This window comes from Ambystoma mexicanum, chromosome 10 (genome assembly GCF_040938575.1).
Source record: "Ambystoma mexicanum isolate Mex_15411 chromosome 10, UKY_AmexF1_1, whole genome shotgun sequence".
NCBI lineage: Eukaryota > Metazoa > Chordata > Amphibia > Caudata > Ambystomatidae > Ambystoma > Ambystoma mexicanum.
In genome coordinates, this window is record NC_090932.1 from 1,704,668,478 (window position 1) to 1,704,692,057 (window position 23,580).

At 48.0% G+C, this 23,580-nt stretch overlaps 1 protein-coding gene across 1 annotated transcript in view; it reads right to left on the reverse strand.

Annotated features, from left to right (window-relative positions):
* LOC138492751 (transmembrane protein 132D-like) overlaps nucleotides 1-23,580 on the reverse strand; it is a 4,310,707-nt gene that overhangs the window by 3,361,117 nt on the left and 926,010 nt on the right. Inside the window, exon 2 of the mRNA XM_069620132.1 lies at nucleotides 214-1,102. Coding sequence (XP_069476233.1) covers nucleotides 214-1,102 — 889 coding nt within the window. The remainder of the gene's footprint in view (nucleotides 1-213; nucleotides 1,103-23,580) is intronic.

Genomic DNA, 23,580 nt, shown 5'->3' on the forward strand with positions numbered 1-23,580 from the left:
GGAGACAGCTTCCAGAGAAGAGCAGAAGTCATTATGCCCCCCCCCCCCACCCGATCCATAATCTGAAAGGGCGCGCAATGCGTGAGTGATTCACGTCCCAGGCCTGCAGGAGTCCTTACTCTTCTGTCTCAGCGCGCACTAATTCCTATATCCTACGGACAGGCATTTCTAATCATGTTATCACACATGCATTGAAGGCACAGCTGTACTCACCACACCATGAATTGCTCCAGTGTCGCGTCCCTTGAAATGGACAGGAAGAAGGTCTGCTTAGCTGGTTCTTTGGCAGGCGTGGGTGGGAAATGGATCACAATATTAGGGTCCAGCCACATTTCCTGCAGCAAAGGTTCGTTGCGTGTCTGGTAGAGAAACACACTCCCAATCCTTTGCAAGGGTGGGCCATTGTCCTCGGTGTTGCTTCGACCGAAGCGGATCCCATTGCCTTTCCTCGCTTCGTCCTTGCGGCATTCCCCGTTCTCATCTCCGCGATGGACTGCGTAGTAGAGCTCCACCGAGCTCCCTTCTGACGGGTCCATCAATTTCTTGCGACCAGAAACAACGGTGGGCGGCTCAAACCAGTCGGGCAGTAGATTCAACTCGGCTACACAGAGTCCAAGATCCCCTTTGAGCCTGCAGCTGCCCTTCACCTCCCGGGTTTCCCTGAAGGCAAAGACCCTGAGGCAGGGAAGCCGCTCCGTGGTGGCGTAGTCATCCCAGTCCCGCCCCGCCACGTAGAAGAGGATCTGAACTTTGGGCCTGTTGGGGTAGATCTTGGCATTGATAATGTAAGATTTCAGCTTCCAATTGAAAGTGAACTCGTCCGTGGAGCCGAAGAGATTGGACGGGAAGAGCAGCTCCGGAGGTACTGTCTGCTCTGTGGTGAAGGGCCCGTAGGTGGCGTTCACGACAGGGGGCCTCTTTGCTTTGTAAATGAGGAAGAGTTCCACCCTAGACTGCAGACTTGAGTTCCTCATAATGTCTTGATTTGCTTCTTTCAAGAAGAAGTAGACATCGCTGTGGTGGATGTGGTAGCTTACCGGCAGGTAGGTGGGTAGAAGCGAGAACCGCTGTACGCTGTCAAGGATCCCTCGACTCTCAGCAACTGTCAACGACAAAAGAACACAGGATGCATTATAAGCACATCTCCACCATGCCAGTCATCATGATGGCCATCATGCAGACATGAAAGGGACATTGGTCAGCACTGCAAGATCGCAAACAACAAAAGGGAAGCCACATGGGTTTAAGATGACACAGATGGAGGAACATTGAATAACAATGTCCTTTAGAGTTGCCAGGGCAACGGCATTCAGCATGTTTCACACTCTGTCATTCGAAACTATCTTCTGTTCTGATCATCATTGAACTCTCTGACCCCACCTGTCCTGCCACACTCTCTCCTTATCGTTTCACCAGCTCATATCTTCTGTTCTGATCCTCATTGAACTCTCTGACACCTTCGACACTGTCGAGCACCCCACCTGTCCTGCCACACTCTCTCTTAAGCGTTTCACCAGCTCATATCTTCTGTTCTGATCCTCATTGAACTCTCTGACACCTTCGACACTGTCGAGCACCCCACCTGTCCTGCCACACTCTCTCCTTAGCGTTTCACCAGCTCATATCTACTGTTCTGATCCTCATTGAACTCTCTGACACCTTCGACACTGTCGAGCACCCCACCTGTCCTGCCACACTCTCTCTTAAGCGTTTCACCAGCTCATATCTTCTGTTCTGATCCTCATTGAACTCTCTGACACCTTCGACACTGTCGAGCACCCCACCTGTCGACCCACACTCTCTCCTTAGCGTTTCACCAGCTCATATCTTCTGTTCTGATCCTCATTGAACTCTCTGACACCTTCGACACTGTTGAGCACCCCACCTGTCCTGCCACACTCTCTCCTTAGCGTTTCACCAGCTCATATCTTCTGTTTTGATCCTCATTGAACTCTCTGACACCTTCGACACTGTCGAGCACCCCACCTGTCCTGCCACACTCTCTCTTAAGCGTTTCACCAGCTCATATCTTCTGTTCTGATCCTCATTGAACTCTCTGACACCTTCGACACTGTCGAGCACCCCACCTGTCCTGCCACACTCTCTCCTTAGCGTTTCACCAGCTCATATCTTCTGTTCTGATCCTCATTGAACTCTCTGACACCTTCGACACTGTCGAGCACCCCACCTGTCCTGCCACACTCTCTCCTTAGCGTTTCACAAGCTCATATCTTCTGTTCTGATCCTCATTGAACTCTATGAGTCTTTCGACACTGTCGAGCACCCCACCTGTCTTGCCACACTCTCTCCTTGGCATTTCACCAGCTCATATCTTCTGTTCTGATCCTCATTGAACTCTCTGACACCTTCGACACTGTCAAGCACCCCACCTGTCCTGCCACACTCTCTCCTTAGCGTTTCACCAGCTCATATCTTCTGTTCTGATCCTCATTGAACTCTCTGACAGCTTCGACACTGTCGAGCACCCCACCTATCCTGCCACACTCTCTCCTTAGCGTTTCACGAGCTCATATCTTCTGTTCTGATCCTCATTGAACTCTCTGAGGCCTTCAACACTGTCAAACACCCCACCTGTCTTGCCACACTCTCTCCTTAGCGTTTCACCAGCTCATATCTTCTGTTCTTATCCTCACTGAACTGTCTGACACCTTCGACACTGTCGAGCACCCCACCTGTCCTGCCACACTCTCTCCTTAGCGTTTCACCAGCTCATATCTTCTGCTCTGATCCTCATTGAACTCTCTGACACCTTCTTCACTGTCGAGCACCACACCTGTCCTGCCACACTCTCTCCTTAGCGTTTCACCAGCTCATATCTTCTGTTCTGATCCTCATTGATCTCTCTGACACCTTTGACACTGTCGAACACCCCACCTGTCTTGCCACACTCTCTCCTTAGCGTTTCACCAGCTCATATCTTCTGTTCTGATCCTCATTGAACTCTCTGACACCTTCGACACTGTCGAGCACCCCACCTGTCTTGCCACACTCTCTCCTTAGCGTTTCACCAGCTCATATCTTCTGTTCTGATCCTCATTGAACTCTCTGACACCTTCGACACTGTCGAGCACCCCGCCTGTCCTGCCACACTCTCTCCTTAGCGTTTGACAAGCTCATATCTTCTGTTCTGATCCTCATTGAACTCTCTGACACCTTCGACACTGTCGAGCACCCCACCTGTCCTGCCACACTCTCTCCTTAGCGTTTGACAAGCTCATATCTTCTGTTCTGATCCTCATTGAACTCTCTGACACCTTCGACACTGTCGAGCACCCCACCTGTCCTGCCACACTCTCTCCTTAGCGTTTCACAAGCTCATATCTTCTGTTCTGATCCTCATTGAACTCTCTGACACCTTCGACACTGTCGAGCACCCCACCTGTCCTGCCACACTCTCTCCTTAGCGTTTCACCAGCTCATATCTTCTGTTCTGATCCTCATTGAACTCTCTGACACCTTCGACACTGTCGAACACCCCACCTGTCTTGTCACACCCTCTCCTTAGCGTTTCACCAGCTCATATCTTCTGTTCTGATCCTCATTGAACTCTCTGACACCTTCGACACTGTTGAGCACCCCACCTGTCCTGCCACACTCTCTCCTTAGCGTTTCACAAGCTCATATCTTCTGTTCTGATCCTCATTGAACTCTCTGACACCTTCGACACTGTCGAGCACCCCACCTGTCCTGCCACACTCTCTCCTTAGCGTTTCACAAGCTCATATCTTCTGTTCTGATCCTCATTGAACTCTCTGACACCTTCGACACTGTCGAGCACCCCACCTGTCCTGCCACACTCTCTCCTTAGCGTTTCACAAGCTCATATCTTCTGTTCTGATCCTCATTGAACTCTCTGACACCTTTGACACTGTCGAGCACCCCACCTGTCCTGCCACACTCTCTCCTTAGCGTTTCACCAGCTCATATCTTCTGTTCTGATCCTCATTGAACTCTCGGAGGCCTTCAACACTGTCGAACACCCCACCTGTCTTGCCACACTGGTTTTATTCTCTCTAATTGTACTTTTTCAGTCTTCTGGGCCAGCACGGTTCTGCCTCACTTCTTCAAGGCGCTGTTCTTGGACCTCGCTTGTTCTCTCTCTACACTTCTCCTCTTTCCTCTAGTATTACTTTCTTCGGTTTTACCTTTCACTTCGAGGCGGGTGATTCTCAGATTGTTGTCTCATTTTGTGCCTTTACTCCTCTCTTTCTGCTTATCTCCTGGAAATCCAATCCTGGATGCCTTTTTGTTTTCCTTAACTTAAGTGCCTCTAAAACAGACCAACTCTTTTGCTCCTCCTGTACTATTTCTCCGTTCCCTTTACACCCCCCCTTCTCCCAATTTCCGCTTTTGGACCTAATCTTGGAGTACTCTTTGACCAGTCTCGCTCTTTTTCTACTCCTGTTTCTAATGTTTCTCGATTCTGTCCTCTTCACTTGTTTAACATTCATAAAATCTGCCTCGTTCCCGCAAAGCTACCAAGCTTCTCATCTCTGCTGCCATCCATTCTAGCCTTGGTACTGTTCTGCTCTACTAACAGGACTCGCCCTTTACCATGCCCGCCTGCGCCTCTACACTCAGTTACTATCAAATCTTAGAATTTGACGACAAGGAGCTGTTAAGTTTACTCTGCAACGTAAGTGGCTCCCCTCCAACACAGTTTTGTCATTTGCACTGTGGGGTGCATATGTAAAGGTCAAAAGGCGGAATACAAGCGTTTATGCCAGATTTTGCCCTTTACATTTGTACGCTGTAGTGCAAAGTGAGTAAACGCTGCCTGGCCTGGTGGCATGCCAAGCAGAGTTTATTTTTGTTGTGAGTGCCGCTTGCCAAATGAAATTAAACCCTTCCAGACTTGAGGGTTTCGTTGTACACGCTCCCTGCCATGGTGTTCTCTCCTCTCTCCCTCTCTTCCTCTGTCCCTCTCTCCCTATTTCTCTTCCCCCGCTCTCCCTCTGTAAATCCCTCTCTCCCTCCCCCCTCTCTCTCCCTCTTTCTCTCCCTTCCTCCTTCTCTCCCTCTCTCTCTTCCAGTCTTACTCTCTCTCTCGCACTTCCGCCCAGGGGAAGAAAGACAGATAATTCAGGGGGAAAGGGAGATACACATGTACAATTATTTAATTATAAACATGGTAAGCTAGCCCTGTAAACATGTTATAATGCTCATTTGTAATGATGACGCGCAGTATAGATATCAGTCATTATAAGGTTACATTAATCTTACTGCACATTATCAAAATATAGAATAAACATGCACACTACTTTCCGCTGGATGGGTAGCATTGCACAAATGGATTGGCTGGGACAAGCCTATTGTACTCTTTTGACAATATGAAATGGGAAGGGAAGAAAGAGCACCAATGAGGGTTCCCACCTCATTTGCATAAAAGCAAAGAGCATTTTGGGAGCAGGCGCATTACCACTGATCTTTCCATTTGACCAGTGTCTCTATGAAATACGGCTTATATGTTCGACTCACTAAGTATGTAATGCACAGAGGGATTTTTTGCTCATTTGATTTTCCAGAGCACTCACCATTGCAAAGGAGTTTGGAATCGTGATACACACATGTTGAGCGGGCAGCCTGCAGATCCCGAAGTGCTCATGACATATGTGTCGGCAGCATCTCGTGCTTGAGGGAGCTTGTGCTTCTTGGTTCTGTAAATGATGTTTCCTGACCCCTTCCAGAACATTAGAACAGGGGGCGGTGGCGGGGGTGACACGTCCCACTGTAAGGGTCGCTCCCTGGGCGCGCATGTCCACACAGAGTCATTTATGATGCATGATGGGAAAAATATATATATTTCTAAATTTGAATTTATTTAAGTTTTAGAGAAAAGCCAAACGTCGCGCCCAGCATGTGTTTTTTTTTACTTTAGTTCCATATCTTGATAGGTACGTCACAAAAACTCCTTAAATATCTTCTCATAATTTCAAGTTCGAAACGACCCATATACCTTAAAAGGCTGAAACAAAAAGTGTAACAGAATCGAGAAATATTTATGAAAACTGCATGAGGAGCAAAGCCAAAATACATCCAGTCGTCCAAGAAACGCGTTCCAAACATTCTGAGTTTGAACGAGACGTGCGGCCATTTCAAGGGCCGGGCAATAATATACTGTCTGCACCTGTTCTTAATATACTCCTCCTCGTCCCAGTCAAAACAAAGCAAACCAAACATGTTATGTTTTCCTTTGGCAGACTTGATAAAATGCAATGAATGCAATGTTGAATATATGAACTGGTCAAAGACTACACAGATACTATAGTGCCACGGCTACTCACAGAGGTGGTGGAGACCTTGCCATGCAGAGCGGTCCACTGCCTACTATGTTCCTACTGGAGGCTCGTGAGCCATCCATACCATGGAAATGATGGCTAAAGAGTTTTGACCACTATGCCAATGGGGTGTGCGGTGCAAATTACAGTGTAGACCAGAAGACATCTTTATTTTACACTGTATGGGGGCAGCTGGACAGAAAAATGGGAAGATCTACCAGACTTAAGCACTGATGAGGGTCAGGATATGAACGAATATGAAAAAGCCATAAAGAAAATGAATAATCATTATGAGAAGAAACTGAGCACAATCCTACAGCGGTACAAGTTTGGTAAATGCATTCAAGAAGAGTGTTGAGCAATATATGACCGCATTACGCAAACTAGCAAGGACTTGCAGGTTTAATCAGCAGCTGGATGAGAGACTTAGAGACCACATTATGTTGCAGTGTAGAAGTAGCAAAGTAAGAGAAAGGCTGTGCGCAGAGGACGAACCACCACTGGAAACAGTTCTGACGGTGGCCAAAGAGGTTGAACATACAGAAAAGTGCATAAAGACCTTAGTGGACAGAATGTTATGTTATGTTACTTTGCATTTATATAGCGCTCTATATATCATTGCTATGATCTCAAAGCGCTGGAAGGTTGAACGCCCTCGGAAACCGTAGTTCTAGTTAGTAGGGAGAGATAGTGTCATAGGGTGCGTGGGTGGACCAGATGTGTGTGCAGCTGATGTAACTGCTGGATGGTAGCTGCAGCCTAGCATTAGGAGTGGTGCTGAAGATATCAGTTGGATGTGTACAGTCTGGTGGGTGGACACCCAGACCGGGTTCTGGCTGCGTTAGGCCTGAAAGGAGCTTATGTGAGCAACTAGACCGGAATGTCATGGGATAGTTGCATTTTTTTACTGTGAGGAAGTGTTCGTGGGCTAGTGTTCGTATGTGAAAAGCTAGGCCGAATTTATTGAGGGGTATAGCTGTGATCTAGTTGTGTGATGGTGTAAAGTAGAGAGTAAGCGTAGTGGTGTGATATGATATGATGGTTCATCTTAAAGCGCCCGAGACCAGGCATGTGAACAGGATGGCAGGGAACACAGCAACACACAGACACACAGTGACAGAGGGCTGGGTTTACAGCGACAGGAGGGGGCAGATGGATATATAGTAACAGCATGGGGAACAAAAAGTAGGGTACACAGTGAAACACGGGCACGGTGGGCATACACATTGACGAGAGGTTGGGTACAGTGGAATACATAACAACATCACAGGAACTCAGTGACAGGGAGCTGGGCATACAATGATAGTAGGGGGACATATGGATATACAACAACAGCATGCCGAAAAAGAAAGCAGGGTACACAGAGTCACGTGCACACATGGGAACTAGAGGGTAAGGTAATTCCATCTGTTCCGTCCGTCCCTTCCATCTCTCCCATCCATCCCATTCCACCCGTCCCTTCTGTCCCTTCCACCCGTCCCTCCCGTCCTATCCTCCCATCCCATCTGTACCGTTCTGTCCCGTCTCATCCCATCTGTACCGTCCCATCCCATCCATCCCATCCGTCCCATCCGTCCCATCTGTCCCATCCATCAATTCCATCCCTTCCATCAATCTGTTCCATCCGTCTCTTCTGTCCCTTCCATCCCTTCCACCCATCCCATTCCGTCCCTTCCACCCATCCTGTCCTGTCCCGTCTGTCCCATTCTGTACGTCCTGTCCGTTCCATCAATCCACCCCATCAATATGTCCCATCATTCTGTCCCATCATTCCGTCCCATCATTCCGTCCATTCCATCCATCCATCCATCCATCCATCCGTCCGTCCGTCCGTCCGTCCGTCCGTCCGTCCATCCATCCATCCGTCCATCCATCCCTTCCATCCCTTCCATCTATCCATTCCATCCAAAATACATTGGGATATATAGCGACATCACAGGAACAGGGGGGGGCAGGGTACACAGCAACAAATGTGCAGAGATGGGCATAAAATGTCAGAGGGCTGGGCTTACAGCGACAGGACGGGGGTGGCAGAGGGATACATAGTGGCATCAAGGGGGAAAAGAGGGAAGGTACACAGCGACGCACGAGCACAGCAGGGAATCCAGTGACATCACAGGGCCAGAGGGGAGGGTAATACAGTGGGAAATATAGTGACATCACAGGAACAAGAGGGCAGGGTACATGGTGACACACAGGCACAAAGGGGCATATATTGTGATAGAGGGCTGGAGTTACAGTGACAGGACGCAGAAGGATACATATGGAAATCATTGGGAACAGAAGGCAGGGTGCACAGCGACACAGACACATTGGGGCATGCAATGGCATCATGGGGCTAGAGAGGATGGTAATATAGAGGGATACACTGAGGTTAGAGGGGGGTAATACAGAGGGATATATAGCTACATTATGGGAATGGCAGGGCAGGGTGACATTGCAAGGGTGAAGTAAGGGCACACAGCAACGTCACAGGGACGTGTTATGGGCTGGGGCTTAATGTGGGTAGGATCTAAAGAGATCAACGTTCAGTGTTCAGGGATACGGTTGTCTATAGCACAATCAGTGGGCATATTCATTGAAGCCAAGGTTGGGAGTCCCATTGTGCATTTAGTCATTGGGTTGTTGGAAGTTCAGTCACATCTTTAAGGTTGTTGTTGGTGTTATGGAAAGAGCCATATTTTTAGTAATTTGCAGAATGTCATATGGTGTTGGGTGTGTCGGATGTGAGGTGGAAACAAGTTCCACAGATTCGGGCCAGTACTGAGAAAGAGGACCCCCCGATCCTGACGGAGTTAGTGGTTGGGAACACTAAAAATAGGGCAGTGCTTGATCATATGGTGCAGGGTGGGAGGTAAGGTTTAAACTTATCTTGCAGGTATAGTGGGCCGGTCTTGTGCACTGCACGATGAGTGATGCACAGTGTCTTGAAGGTGGCCCTTCGTCTGACTGGGAGCCAGTGGAGGGTTCTAAGAGGTGGAGAGGAGTGGTCTCTTGGACCCAGGGCGAGGAGCAGTTTAGCAGCAGCATTTTGCGCTCTTTGGAGTTTATCAAGGTGGTATGCTGGGACCCCTAGGTATAGGGAGTTGGCGTAGTCCAGTCTCGACATTACAATAGAATAAAGGTGACTTCTGTTAAGCCTACACCTGCAGCTACCCCGCAGCCATGTAATGAATCCATAGCATTGATAAGTGGCCAAGGTGGAATGAGAAGATGGAGTAACGATAACGGAGGTTTCAGATATAATACCGAGAGCAGGGGAACAATGAATAAGAGATTGGGAAGGATGTCAGACATGTAGGGACATGGGCAAGGACAAAACACAGGAGAATGGAGAATGGTCAGAACCTGCTATAGGTGTGACAGCCACACCCATCTAGCCAACAGTCCGACCTGCCCAGCATTAATGATGATATGTAGGATTTGCACTGGCAAATGTCAGTTAGCGACATGTTGTAGAAACAAAGGTTCCACCAATTGGATTGGGGATGAAAAAGTGATGAAGGAGAAGAATGTATATCTACTGAAGGGGATGGAGAAGATATGACAGAGAGGCTGATGACAACTGTCCAATTTTATGGCACTCTGATACTATGATGGCCTACTCAGGTGCTAAATACACTCTAATCCCGGAAGGAGTAAGGAGGAGAATCGGTCTAAAATATTTACGTGAGGTATACATAAAACCAAGAGCAAATGGAGGGGTGAAGATTGGATTGATTGGCTGGTTCAAAGCAATGCTGGATTTCAAAGACATGCTGAATGACGGGTACATGTATCAAAGAAGGGGGGTTCCTCTCTTTTAAGTTGATCACATCAAAGACTCCTGAAAGTATGCCTGGATACAAATGCTGATGAAGCAGTGTTTGCAATTGAAGATGTGGAGCAGCACAAGAGCGTAACTGAATATGAGGTGTTGAAGGAAGGGATTGCATGCCTAAAGGGGTTAATGCCTCGCATTTCATTGAAGTATGGATGCAAACCTATTGCACAATAACTATGCACCATACCACTATCTTTGAGTAAAAGATGATCAAAACGTAGAGAAGCAAGGTATTAAAGAAAGCATTCATGCCTCGGAATGGGTGTCACCCATGGTGGTATTGTGGAAGCCTTCAGATAAGATCAGAGTATGCACAGACCTCCGTCAACTAAACAAATGTGTCATACTTGAAAGCACCCTCTGCCCAATGTTCAAGAGTTAATTTCTACCTGCGGGGCATGGCTAGCTAGCGAGAGATAAGGACATGAGCCTCCCAAGTTCCCGCAGTTGCCGAGACATACTGTGTCAGGCCACTTCATACCAAATACCGGCATAGACTGCAGCAGGGAACGGGACAAAATAGGACACCGACTAGAACCCAGCAAGGCTTGACACCTAGAAAACCAGGCAATAATACACCCCGGATACAAACATATCGACTGGAGACACGATTCAGCTGTGTCAAGCGACTGTGGCCCGCTGGGAGTCCCCACAACTGCAGATTCACAGTAATTTCTGTGGTGGTTAACAGCGCGATCTGCCCATCAGTCGCAGACAGACAAAGGGGTGTACCCAGGCCCGATCCGAGAATGAATGAGCCAGAGCAAGATCGTCAACCCTGGACCAGGTTGTCCCTGAGGACTGTGCATCGAGATACAACCCACACAGGGCATACTGAGAACCGCCCAACAACCAGGGCCCCGGCCTCTTAGCTGACATACTCTTGTGTTTGTCTTGTTTTTGTACTTTTCTTCTGATGTATTCTTTAAAAAAATGCTTATGTCTTCTTTGTTTTAGTCAGACCATGGATGTGTTTGGTATACATATGGTCTTTTTAAAGTATGTGTATACTTATTAAAATATGTTTTTTGATACCTGATTCATTTTGATCGATACAGCTGAGTGTAAGTGATAATCACTCTTGGGAGTACTCATCCCACGACCCCTGTGTGGGGAAGTTGGATAGCTAGTGGTGTAACTGTTCTCTGCATACACAGATTGAAGGGGCCAGAGAAAGCCTATGCAGCCAATGAAAAAGAAGCTGTGGCGGTGAAACTGGCTACTGAAAAATTCAGGAGCTTCGTATGGGGCATCAGATTTGAGCAACACACCGACCACAAACCGTTGGTTGAGATTTTTTCAGCTAAAGGATTAGACAAGGTATTGCAAAGAATAAGAAGGTGGGTGTCCAGTTTACAAGAGTTTGACTTCAGAATGGTATATATTCATGGTACGTAGGACTTACTGAATGGAAAATCATGATGAGGAGCAAGAGGCAATGTGTGAAGTGTGGGAATCTGCGATTTCCAAACAGGAATGGCATAATGAAATGTTGAAAGATGACAAAATAAAAGTTATAAATAAAGATTTGCTGGAAGGACAATTAAGTAAAGGCACAGCGAGAGAAGCAGGTGTTTACGGTTTCTGGAACTTAAGAGATAAACTACATTTGTGGAATGCATTCTCATGAGGGAGGACAAACTGGTATCTCCAGAGGAATTGAAGGAGACAATAATATGTCTTGGTCATGAGAGCCATCAAGGGATTGTGAAGACAAAGCATATGGTAAGGAACAGTTACTGGTGGCTGGCGTGTGATGCACAGATAGAGAAGAAAGAACAAAACTGTATTGTTTGCACTAATTATGATAAGGTGTGTGTGGGTGAGAGGTGCTCCATGGCTTTAACTGATATACCAGAAAGACTGTCGGAGAAATTGGTGATTGATGTGCTTGGACCGTTATGGAGTGATGGAGGTCATGCATACTGCATAGTAGTTGTGGATGTTTTGACAATATGGACAGAGGTGATGATGACACCTCATGTCTCTACAAAATGTATTACTAAGTTTTTGGAAAAATTGTGTGAGCCTGAGGGCTACCCGGGTGTAGTTCTCACCGATAATGGTTCACATTTTAAATCAAAAGAAATGGAATTGAATTTTGAGAAGAGAGACATTGAACATAAGATAAGTGCTATATATCATCCACAAACAAATGGAATTGTGGAGAGATATAATATAATTATTAAGGAAGCCATCAGGCTGGCATGGTCCAATGGAAAGGAATGGAAATAAGCGTTGAGGACGACGATTGTTGCCCATATTTTTACCCCACACAGCACCACAAGCATGTCTCAGTTCAAACACAGTGGAGGGAGAACGGGTACAACCAGGCTCTTTCCTGGCTGGATGGGAGATGTGTCTGGAATGTAGGTGAAATTGAGTGGTGTGGAATAGAGGATTACAAATTGTCAATTGAAGAACAAAGCTGCACGGGACAACATGCAGTTTAGTAGATGCAAGGTTCCCCAGGTGGGAGGTTGGGTCAACATAAAGTTGCAAGTGTGCGCTGCATGGTGATTGTTGTCGATTGTGTAAATTGAGGTGATTAAGATGTTCAAGCATGCAGTGAGCATGAAAGATGGTAGGGTGTGGCATATGGAAAGGGTGATGGTGATGGAATCAAGACTGCTTGGAGAGATTCAGAGAAGAATTGTAGAGGTCAGCGGTGACGTTGGTGAGAGGTGTAGTGTTGAAAGTATTGGAAAATCTCCCTTGTTTCATACACCAGATAGATCACTGACTACGTCATGATGTGGAAGGAGTTATGGGAGACCACGTTACCTGGATGACTATGCCGATTAGTGGAAGCAGCAGAAGCATTGTGGTGAAAGAAAGGGGATGTGTAGTGTTGGGATACATCGCGTCATGGAACCCCTGAGGCGATGCAAGTGGAACGAGCCCAAGGAACGGAGGGCAAGGGAGAAGAGAGAGATCCGTTGGTGTGGCTGGAGAGCGGGGCTTGCACTGCCCCATGCATCTGCAATAGATATTAAATAAAATAAGTAAAACACACTTACCATCTCCGGGGCGCATACTTCAATAGCTCGCTTTCCTCCAACGCAGCCAGGTCAAACTTTCCGGTACTTTGTTTAAAGTTCCTGTGTGGTGGTTTGGGCTTGTTTGGACTCATGGTCTATGTAAGTCATGCATGGCTGGAGGGCATAATATGTCTTGTGGGCAGAAGTGGGATTTTACAAGGGCTGTTACGGGAGAAGTACAACATTTGAATAGGACATGTTAGTTATTGTTTTTTTTATCTGACAATTGGTTGACGTCAGGCAGAAGATTAACCATTCATTGGCTGTAACTTTGTGTGTGACACATCTGCCATCTTTTGTGGAAATTCCTCAGGAGGAGAGAGTCCCAGTGGCCACCCTGCATTGCACACACAAACACACATTTCTTCTCAATGGCTAGAGAACATTTCAGAGTTTGTCGACAGCAAGCAAGATTTTATGAATCATGGGCTGTGAGTAAGTGCACAAACAACACATCAACTTGGTGTGACTAGGGAGAAGTCACCATCTTCCATGCCAGTATGCCCTGTCCACATAAATATGTCACAGAAAGGGGAACACATGGTACATTGAGGCCATCAATCTGCCACACACCACTCTGCTGTTCAAAGTAAAGTCAAAGATGCTCAGGTATCCTAGCCAGATGGGGTGGATCAGTTGATTGTTTTCCATGCTATGGGGAGAGATGCTACAGGTATTTACTGATGAACTTGGAGAAGCAGCACTCAACAGAGAAGACCAAGAGAAGTTCCTTGTGTGACAAATCAACTTCCGGGGCACCACTGGTCAAGGGATGAATATTGGTTTCTAAACCATCAATCAATCCACACCTCTAGTACACCAGAAGGGATCTGAACAGATTGGAATACAAGTAAATTATGAGGACTTCTTGTCCAATTTTGGTAACATGACAGAACAGCAGGCTTAAATCCCCACAAGGTTGTGGATGGTTGGTTAGTTGCAACACAGCAAAAATACAATTATTGTCCAATGATAAAAGGGACTGTGTAGTCAAGGTTGTATAAACATATCTACTTTATTATTACTACAGCAGACAGTTCTAGCACACTACATTTACAACCCACACAGTAAAAGAAATAGAGAACAGACATTTTCACAAAAAGAAGGGATGCACTCTGGATACTGACAGGAGGGTAGATGGTAAAGTTATCAGTCTTACTGTTCAAGGTTATTTGGTTTGAACACCATGGGCAAAGCGGTGTAACTGTTTCTAGGGGCCTATGAAGAAGGAATAGGGGGCCAGAACCAGAATGTATCTGGTGCTTAAGAGGTTCTTGATGCTCAACAGCATCAAGGTGGTTAAAGGGCGCTTGACAGCTCTTAAGACAGAGGTCGTGACAGGAGACAGCTGCGGGTACCAGGCAGCAGGCAGTTCGGCAAGCAAAGCTGGACGGACGGCTGTAGGCTGGCCAGCATGGCATCTCGAGATCAAGAATTGTTGTCTCAGTGCTGGTTGGCATATCTAGAACGCTAGTTGAGGTGTCTTAGACGGCTCTGGCATCTTCAGCGTGACAACAGTCAGTGGTGCAGTCAGTTGTGGCTCGAGGACTCAACTGTCTCGAAAATGTCCTTAAAAGATTAGAGCTGGTTGATGCTTGTGTGGCACTCCTCCTAGCTTCTTCGCAGGGCTTGTGTCATACTTTGAAGACACAGGACCAAAAGCTTAGGAGAGTGTTTTCAGGCAACATCCTTCCTGAAGTTCAGATACTCCAGCACTTCCCACCTAGGAAGCTTGCTGGCCAAACCTAGCAGGGCACTCTGTGTGCTGGCTGGGTACTGGTTTTGGAGCTGCTGGGTGGGAGCTCTGAGTCTGGTATCTCCCTCTGTTCCCTGTGAGATGTTTAGGGGAGGGATCTTGCTTCCCGCTTGGAAATCCTGGCCTTTCTTCACTGGCGGAAGATGTAAGGTAGACTGTTTCTTCAGCCTGGGTCCAAATGAGTCCTTCTTACTCCTCTCAAAGTCATCAAATGATCTGCTAAGTGAGGTCTTGAGCCCTCTTTTCAAGCCAAATGTGCACCAGTGATTGTGCAGGCTAAGCTTGGTCCCCACCAACAATCTTCTGTTCTGCATGAGGTCAGGACCAGAGTGCTCTGCAACAGGAAAGGTAAGGGGTGACAACATATACCTAAGTCCCACCCATCCTCCTGTCTGTTGTAGATCAAAGTGTCTCTCTGCTTGACTGAGCCCTCTGTGACTCTTTATTAAAGCGCAGGTCTCCCTTGAGGTTTGTGACGAGAGTAAACGTCCTGCCTCTCTCAAATCAAATACTTCTCCCATTTGAAAGGATTCCGCTCTGTAGGAGTACCCACGGTAACTAATTGACCCAGACATGCCATTCACTGGCTTTCATACAGGGGGCTGGGAACTAGCTACATGTTGACACATTGAATTCCAAAGGGGTTCTAGCCCTGCCTTTCTGTTGTCTTGTTTGTCAAACAAGCCCCTTCAACAGGCTTGCCTCAATTATCTCTCATTAGTATGTGCTGCCACCAGCCAAACTAAACAATAGGAAAGCAGATCCATGGAGACTGGACAGTTTGATATTTTAATTAGGCTGCCTATGGCTGGAGGAAGGTGAGCCTTCAACCCCTTCTTGATATGCTTTGAGGTAGCTGTGGCTGTCAGATTCCTTCTGAACTTGACAGGGGAGGATGGCATCTGTAGGCTGTGTCTTCCCGGAGTACGTACATGTGACTATGCGTTTCGTGCAGTGAGCAGAGAAAATGAGTGCAGAATGGCGTCATACATTTTCGGAGGTTGATCTCCCATCATTAATTTTCATTATAAACAAAAACAGAATATGGACCAGGCGCGCACACACTCCCAGCGTGGATGGTCGCATTCCTCACAGATACATATGTAGCGAGGTAGCTGTAAAGAAAGGGACCCAACTGAGGCTGTACAAGTTCAGGTGCCATTGTGCACCTTGTTACCACACAGGCAAACATGACTGTACTTCATAACACATACCGACGTATTAGACAAACGCTGCACCAGTGCAAGTGCAGTTTGCACTAGGGCAATCTTTTCCTTACTGTAAAAACCATAAAACATTGAATTTGTACAAAAATGAAGTGAAGAAAAATGTTTTTCAACTAGGGTAATTTTTGCTCACATGCTAACTGCACTGGCCTTGGCATAGAATTTCTATAATATGTCCATAATCTTATGTTTTGCATGTTTGCACCAGGACAACGTTTTCCTAGTGCTGATATCGATTCATATTATTTTTATGGCACCCATTACCCTGGTGTAAAAATGCACTGAAAGAATACGTTTTGCACTTTTGCACTAGTACAACATGCACCCGTGAACAGTGTCTGCAATATGATCCCCGGTGATTTTAGGAAGTGGCGTGTGCTCTGAGGTGTGTATTTAGTGCTTGTCAACATGTTTATGTCTTCTCCAGTTCCCTCCCGCCTGTCTCTTGTGTGTGTGCACGCGCCTGGGTTTAATCTGCTTAGTCACAAAGAGTGAAGTGCCAGAGGCTTTGCTGCCAGATGACAGCATAACGCGCAGTGCTGTCGCACCGCCTGCAGCGTAAACAGCCACCGCTCTGTTTGCTGGATCCGTTTATCCACTTTACTTTCTAAGCAATCGGATGCAGTCGCGAGCACATCAAGCCAGCTGGGTTTCAAAGGCTTGAAGCATATTGATGTTTGTACAATTGCTTCAGAGCTTTGAAACTCTTCAAACCTCCCCAGCAGAAGTTCCTCTGCGCTGCATAACCTGGGCATTTGCCCACTTGTTACACCAACTTACATCACCTTTGCTCATTCGTTTATGCCCCTTCCTTTTCCCTCCAGTAAGGAGCAGAATGAGACATGTTTTCTTTTTGGCATAAAAAGGCTGCAGATTTATTTTCCCACATAATAAACACAGCAAACAATAGTGAAAACAGCTCAGAAGGTGCAGCGACTGCTCCGTATCCAAAAGCCTACTTCCCCCTTTTCCCTAAGTCCATAATAGGCACAAATCCCCCAAGCCCTTCGTGTCTGAGACCCGGCTGCCCCTGCTGGTGTTCCTGGGCTGAGGGAGCGCCGTTTGTTATGGGGAAGCTGAGCCCTCATTGCTACCACCAGATGCCCCTGACGTTTAGGCTCCCAGGATGCGCTAGTCCGAAAGAGCGAAGACCCTTGCGGCTTAGCAATGGCTCATTCGGAGTCTGTCTCTTATCACTGGTCGCCAAAACACTGCCACGCCGAAGTTGGGTTACCGCCCACCACAGCTCCCCGCTTCCCTCCTTCATATTTCCAAGAGTTTTGTGCACACATTCCAGAAAAACAGCTCCATTCCCAATGCCAACAAATGCACTCCATCTTTCAAGTAGTATTCCGGGGATTTAAGGTTGATCAATCCATGCCCGGTGTGGGTGAAACCCCTGCCCTTGCAGAATTTCGCCATTGAACAATTCAACTTTCTTCTTGAATTTTCCACTGCTGAGTGATCTCAGCACCCCTCCATTCCTGCCTTGGAATGATTTCTGACCATACAATCTCGGTCTCCCCCAGCTGTGCTGCTAACTCCAGCATGGAGGACATCATCTCCCTCAACAGGCTCCCTCTCCCCGACCTCCTTAAGTCATTAACCCCGAGATGCACAATCAGCCCTCAGGGTTTTGCTGCTTACCCAGCAATTTGTGCACCTGCCCCCACAGATGTGCCCATCTCATGCCGGGCACCCCTTGCCACCAAATCCGGTATTCACCAGTGGTCAACACCTCCTGTTCGGCCGTCCAGCTCGCCCCGGCCCTTGCCACAAATGAATTCCCAACCACCCAGACGGACCGCCTCCTTCTTTGTGCTGCAGCTACTAGGGCGGGAATGAGAGGGAAGCTGTTAGCACTAAACTTTATCAGGCCTGTTGTACCTCTTAAAACATTGTGATTTCCATCCCCCTATCTGCTTGATTGCCTCAGCGTTTATGCCCAACCCTGCTGCTGAAGTGGCTGCCCCTGTCCTAAAGGAATGGGTCCCAAACACCCCTTTGGTAACTCCTGATTTTACCAGCGCCATTTCCATGATCCTCCTGAATTGAAAATGGCTCAACGCCGCCCCATCACTGTGAACGAGAAACGGGGACCCTTCACCTGTACAAACTCTCAGATGGAATTACGCTGCTACGGTCCCAACTGGCCCACTGTGCTGCCCTGCGTGCTGCCCTGCGTGCTGCCCTGTGTACTACAGAGTGTAATCATCCTCCCTTTCCCCTTCTGATCCGTCTTGGATTTTCTAAGGATGGTACTCAATTGCCCTTCATCCAAGTGTACGCCGCCCATCCTAAGGAACCCTGAATGCCTGCCTTCCTTATTATCCGGTACCAACTGGCTCACCCTAAACGCCCCAAAGAAAGCTAACATGAAGGCAGTTGTAAACAAGACCTTCTCATAATCATTCAAGCACACTCCCGACAGGCATCCGATCATATTGTGCAATTTCCCCAGGTCAATGGTATCTAATGTGTGCAATAGGTATCTTGTTGTGCTATACTACAATGTTCTCTCTGTCCTGTCCGCCTGCTTGGCCCAACCTTTCATGACCATGACAATTTAGTGCTCTTTAGTTGGATCAGTTCTACCCTCTAACTTGTAGTGATGCACCATCCAAGATCTGGACCTCCCAGATCGCCAACACCATCCCACAAAAACCGTACTGGCAAATCACTCTGCAATTCTGACAGTATTTCGCTCTGAAAGGCCAAGAACCGCTCCCAGCACCCATTGTATCTCGTTGTTTTGCCAGGTGCTAGAGTGGTGTTGATCAGGGAACTCATATTCCCCCAATCATGTCCCACCATTGCACCTCAAAAAGGGTCATCATCATGTTTGCTTCCGGACAGCTCCACCGAAACTTCTCCCACTTTAAAACAGAGAGAGAATCAGCCGCCACATTCTTCACCCCAGGAATATGCCGAGCCCCCACCTCCGTGTTCAGATTCAGTAGCTCCTTGTGAGCTCTGTAAGCAGCTTAAGCACCCTGTGGTTACTGCACTTGCCTTGATTGATGATCTGCATCACAGCCAGGTTGTCTGACCAGATCATCACCTTCTTGTCTTTTAACGGTTTGGGCCACAATTTAAATGCCACTACTATAGGGAACAACTCTAGCAGCGTAATATCTCTAGTTATTCCTTCACACTGCCCTGCTACTGGCCATGCCTGACCGCACCATTCGCTCCCCAAAATGGCCCCAAATCCATGTCAACCCGAGGAATCAGTGAACAGTTTGAGCCCCTTGCCCCTGCCCAACTCCTCTCTCCAGAGCAACACCCCATTAAAGTTTTCTAAGAAAGCGTCCCATATTTTGAGGTCCTCCTTGACTTCTGTGACTTCTGTCCCCAGTCGGACATGTTGTCATGCGTGCTGTAGCCCCACTGTTCTAAGTTCAATGCCCCTTGCGAACACCTTCCCCGCCGGGATGACCTTCCCCGCAAGAGTAAGGTTGCCCGCCAGAGATTGGAGTTCCTCAGGGTGGCTTTCTTCTTACCCCTCAACCCCCTGATTGTGTCTTTCAATTTCAGCACTTTATCACTAGGCAGCCTGCACTCTCCTGTGATCGTGTCGATCTCAATCCCCAGAAAGGTCAGTGTTGCGGCCGGACCAACCGTTTTTTCCCTGGCCAGCGGCACTCCCATTTCCTCCATCAATCCCTGAAATACTCCCATGAGTGACTCGCATTCTTCCGTCCCCTTTTTACCAATAAACAAGAAATCATCGAGGTAGTGCAATACCCCCCCACGGACGACCTTTGCCGAAAGCTGCTGAATTTCTCAAAATATGCACATGAAATAGCATAACCCTTTGGCAAACATTTATCATAGAAATATTCTTCTAAAACCTTGAAACCCAGTAAATTATATCTTCCCTTATGTATTGGCAGCAGCCGGAATGCGGACTCTATGCCCGCCTCACCCATTAGGGCCCCTCTCCCTGTGGGTTTCACCATCTCCACATCCTCATCAAATGACGCATAATGCACCCTGCATTGGTCCTCGGCGATGCCCTCATTCACGGATTCACCCTCAGGGAAGGAAACGTGCTGTATCAGTCTGTACTTCCCTTCTTCCTTTTTGGGCACCAAACCCAAAGGTGATACCACCAACTTCTCCAGTGGAGGGGAGGCGAAAGGGCCCGCCAGGGATGTGCTATCGGACCGTCTAGGAAAACCAGAAATAGGAGTCCGTGGGGGACGGCGACAGATGCTATAATATCAGACTTTCTGGGTTTGTTTTATGTGCTAACACAGGTTCAAGGAGATCTTGCAAGGGCAGAGGGCCATTGGCAGGCCGACCACTATTCAAAGAAAAACTGGAAGACATCTTGGTAAGGTTTTCTGTGGGCAACTTATCACGGAGGAAAATGGTGGCATAACCAATATCCTGTAAAGCAGTTGGCCTCGGAGTAACTTCCGATGAGGCAGCATACCTCAGGGAACCGGTACATTGCAGGCTCGCTCCAAGAACCCTGCGGGGAAGCATCTGATATTCGGACTATGACAGCTGTATTTTGTTCCTATCACCTTAGGTCTGCTAAAAATATGGGGAGAAGGGTCACCAGACATGTTTGCAGCAGTGAGGGTGGCTCCAACGGCCCCAGTGGTCACAAACGTGAGGAAGAGGCTGAGTTGTAGGCCCTCTTTCAAAAGGAAATGCGCAGGAACCAAAACAAGTGCACAAAAAAGATGTCGGAGAAAAAGCAGGAGGTGCTGACACAGCAGCTGGTAGTGCAGGCCCAGATCTGCACACCCACATCAATGGACACCTCCTCACTGACCAAAATGCTTGTCAGAGACCAACCAAAAAGGTTAACTGAGCAAGTGTGTTTACTTGTGGAGGCTGATCCTGCACGGACCTCAGCTGGATGAGCTGCCAGCAGTTCACGAATTAGGGTGGGTGGGTGATGCCACCAACATGTAACCAGTTGGGCATGGGGCGTTAGGTGTGGCACTGGAGCTGCAGACAGGTAATGAGTGCGGAAGTGGGCAGATTGGTAAAGCATTGGAAGAAAGGCTGCGGTTACTGCGGGGAGTGGTGCAGCCACCCAAGGAGGGTGCCAGCATTGAGGCCGCAAGGAGGGTTTGGGAAGGCCCCTCAGAACCTGCTGCGATTGTGGGGATCATAGAGGAACAGACCTCTCTTGCCACAGTGGGGTTATCAGCAACACAGGAGGTTGAGGTACCAGTGGGACAACAAGTGTCCACGGGAGTGGGTGACGTAGGTGCACATGGACAAAGGGTAACAGCCTCAACATTTTCCACATGTGTACTCACACCACAGCTGTTAGATGCATTGGCAGGGCTGCAAGGACCTACTGGGACTAAGGAGGTGGGACCTGATGTGGAGGGTACCCCGTTAGTGACCATCATACCCCCACTATCTAGCAGGTCCACCTCAGCGTGGCATATTCCCAGGCAGGCAGGTGAAGGAGTGAATTTGGCCAGAGGAGTATTTCGACATATTTTCATTACTGTCAGTAGAGACGGCGTGGCTGGACATTGGATAAGAAGAGGCAGAAAAGATATAGGGCTGCAGAGAACATAACTAATGGTAACAAGGCATTCGCTTTGTTAGCTGCAATATAGATGGAAAAATATCCAGAGCAGGGGGCGGTGTTATGGAAATACAGGGACACTACTGTGAATGAGCAAAGGAAGCATGGCTCCCCCGGGTGGATAGATTACAGCCAGGATTTTAGATCCAAGATGTGAATAATAATGGGTATGACATGGGATCAGAAAGACATGAAGGGTTGGGTGTCCTGCATGGGTGGTAAGTACAGGAACAGTGAGGAAACTGGTGAGGCGGCAAAGGGCACACGGAAGCTGTGGTATAGTATGTATGAGCCCCACCATAATACAAGCGGGTGCCCTTTCATCAAGGCCCCTCAGCACCCAGGGGAAATGAGCAGACGTACACGAATAACAGCCAGGACAGGCGGTAAGAGCCACAGAGGGACCAAAAGCCCTGGGACACACCTGCAGCTTGTTTAACAAGGGGGGTGGGGGGGGGGTGCAGCTGAGGTGCAAGGTGCACATTTACCCACGAATGCTCAAAATGTGGTGTTGGACACCCCACCCTGCTGCCAGATGCTACAAATCCCAGGAGCGGCCTGGGTAGAGGGCAAAACAAAAGTGCTCAGTAGTTCCAAGTGGGAAAAAAGACCCTTCCTGGTGGACAGACCAGTGATGCAGGAATGTATAAACAATTATCGGAAATCCAGAGAGCAGGGTCTAATATTTAAGGGCTTTAGCAATGGTGTCCAGATGCCTTATGGGGATACAGTGACGGCCAGGGCAGCTGAAAATGTACTCTCCACACTGAACCAGCCAAGATTGGTAAGCAAACAAATGAGGAAGGAACTAGAGCTGGGTAGGGTGGCAGGCCCCTTTACCTAGCCCCTGCCCAATTCCGTAGTTTCCCCATTGGGTATTGTGCCCAAGGAGGGAAAAGGGCAAGTTCAGGTTCATCCACCATTGTCATACTCAAAAGGAGAATTTGTCAATGACTTGCTCGACCCGGAGCACTGCTAGGTAAACTATGCATCCTTTGACCAGGCCATGGTTTTGGTGGCCCGCATGGACAGGGGGGCACTCCTGGCCAACGTGGACATAAAGTCTTCATTTCGTCTACTACCAGTGCACCCTGACAGTTTCCACCTGTAAGGATTTCAGTGGGAGTGACAGATGAATTCCCATGGGCTGCTCAGTGACTTGAGCACTATTTGAAGCTTTCAGCACTTTGTTAGGGCTACGGGTGGGGAGGAGCCGTGGGGACGCGTCACCCACTACCTGGATGATTTCCTTTTCATAGGAAGGGAAGGGTCTGATGACTACGCTCATGCGTTGGCTTCCTTTCAGACCCTGGGGGCAAGGATGGGCATTCCGCTAGCTCCTGAAAAAACACAGGGACCCACAGAGCGTATACTATTATTGGATATCGACATCGATACATCAAAGGGCACCTGCAGGTTGCCCCCAATAAAGAGCAGGGACTGTTGTCTGAGCTAGAGAACATCTTATCCAAAGACAGGACCACTTTGGAAAAAGCTGTTGGGCAAGTTGAATTTTGCTTCCAAGGTTATTCCGGCGGGCAGCGTGTTTGCATGCAGGTTGGCAAGGGCAACAGCGGGGGTTATGCAGAAGCACCATCACGTCTGGCTTGGCTCTCCCATAAAAGAAGACTAGTGAATGTGGCTGTCATTCCTGCCAGGGGTTAATGGGGTGCAGTTATGGAGAACCCCATGGCAAGCAAGCGGGGAGCTACAGATGTATTCCAATGCATCAGGAAAGGAAGATTTTGGGGTCATCCGAGGGCAGGAATGATGTGCACAGAAATGACCGACCCAGTGGCACAAGAAGGGTAGTGCCAAGAATATATCAACTCTAGAGCTCTTCCCTATTGTGATAGCACTCCTGTTATG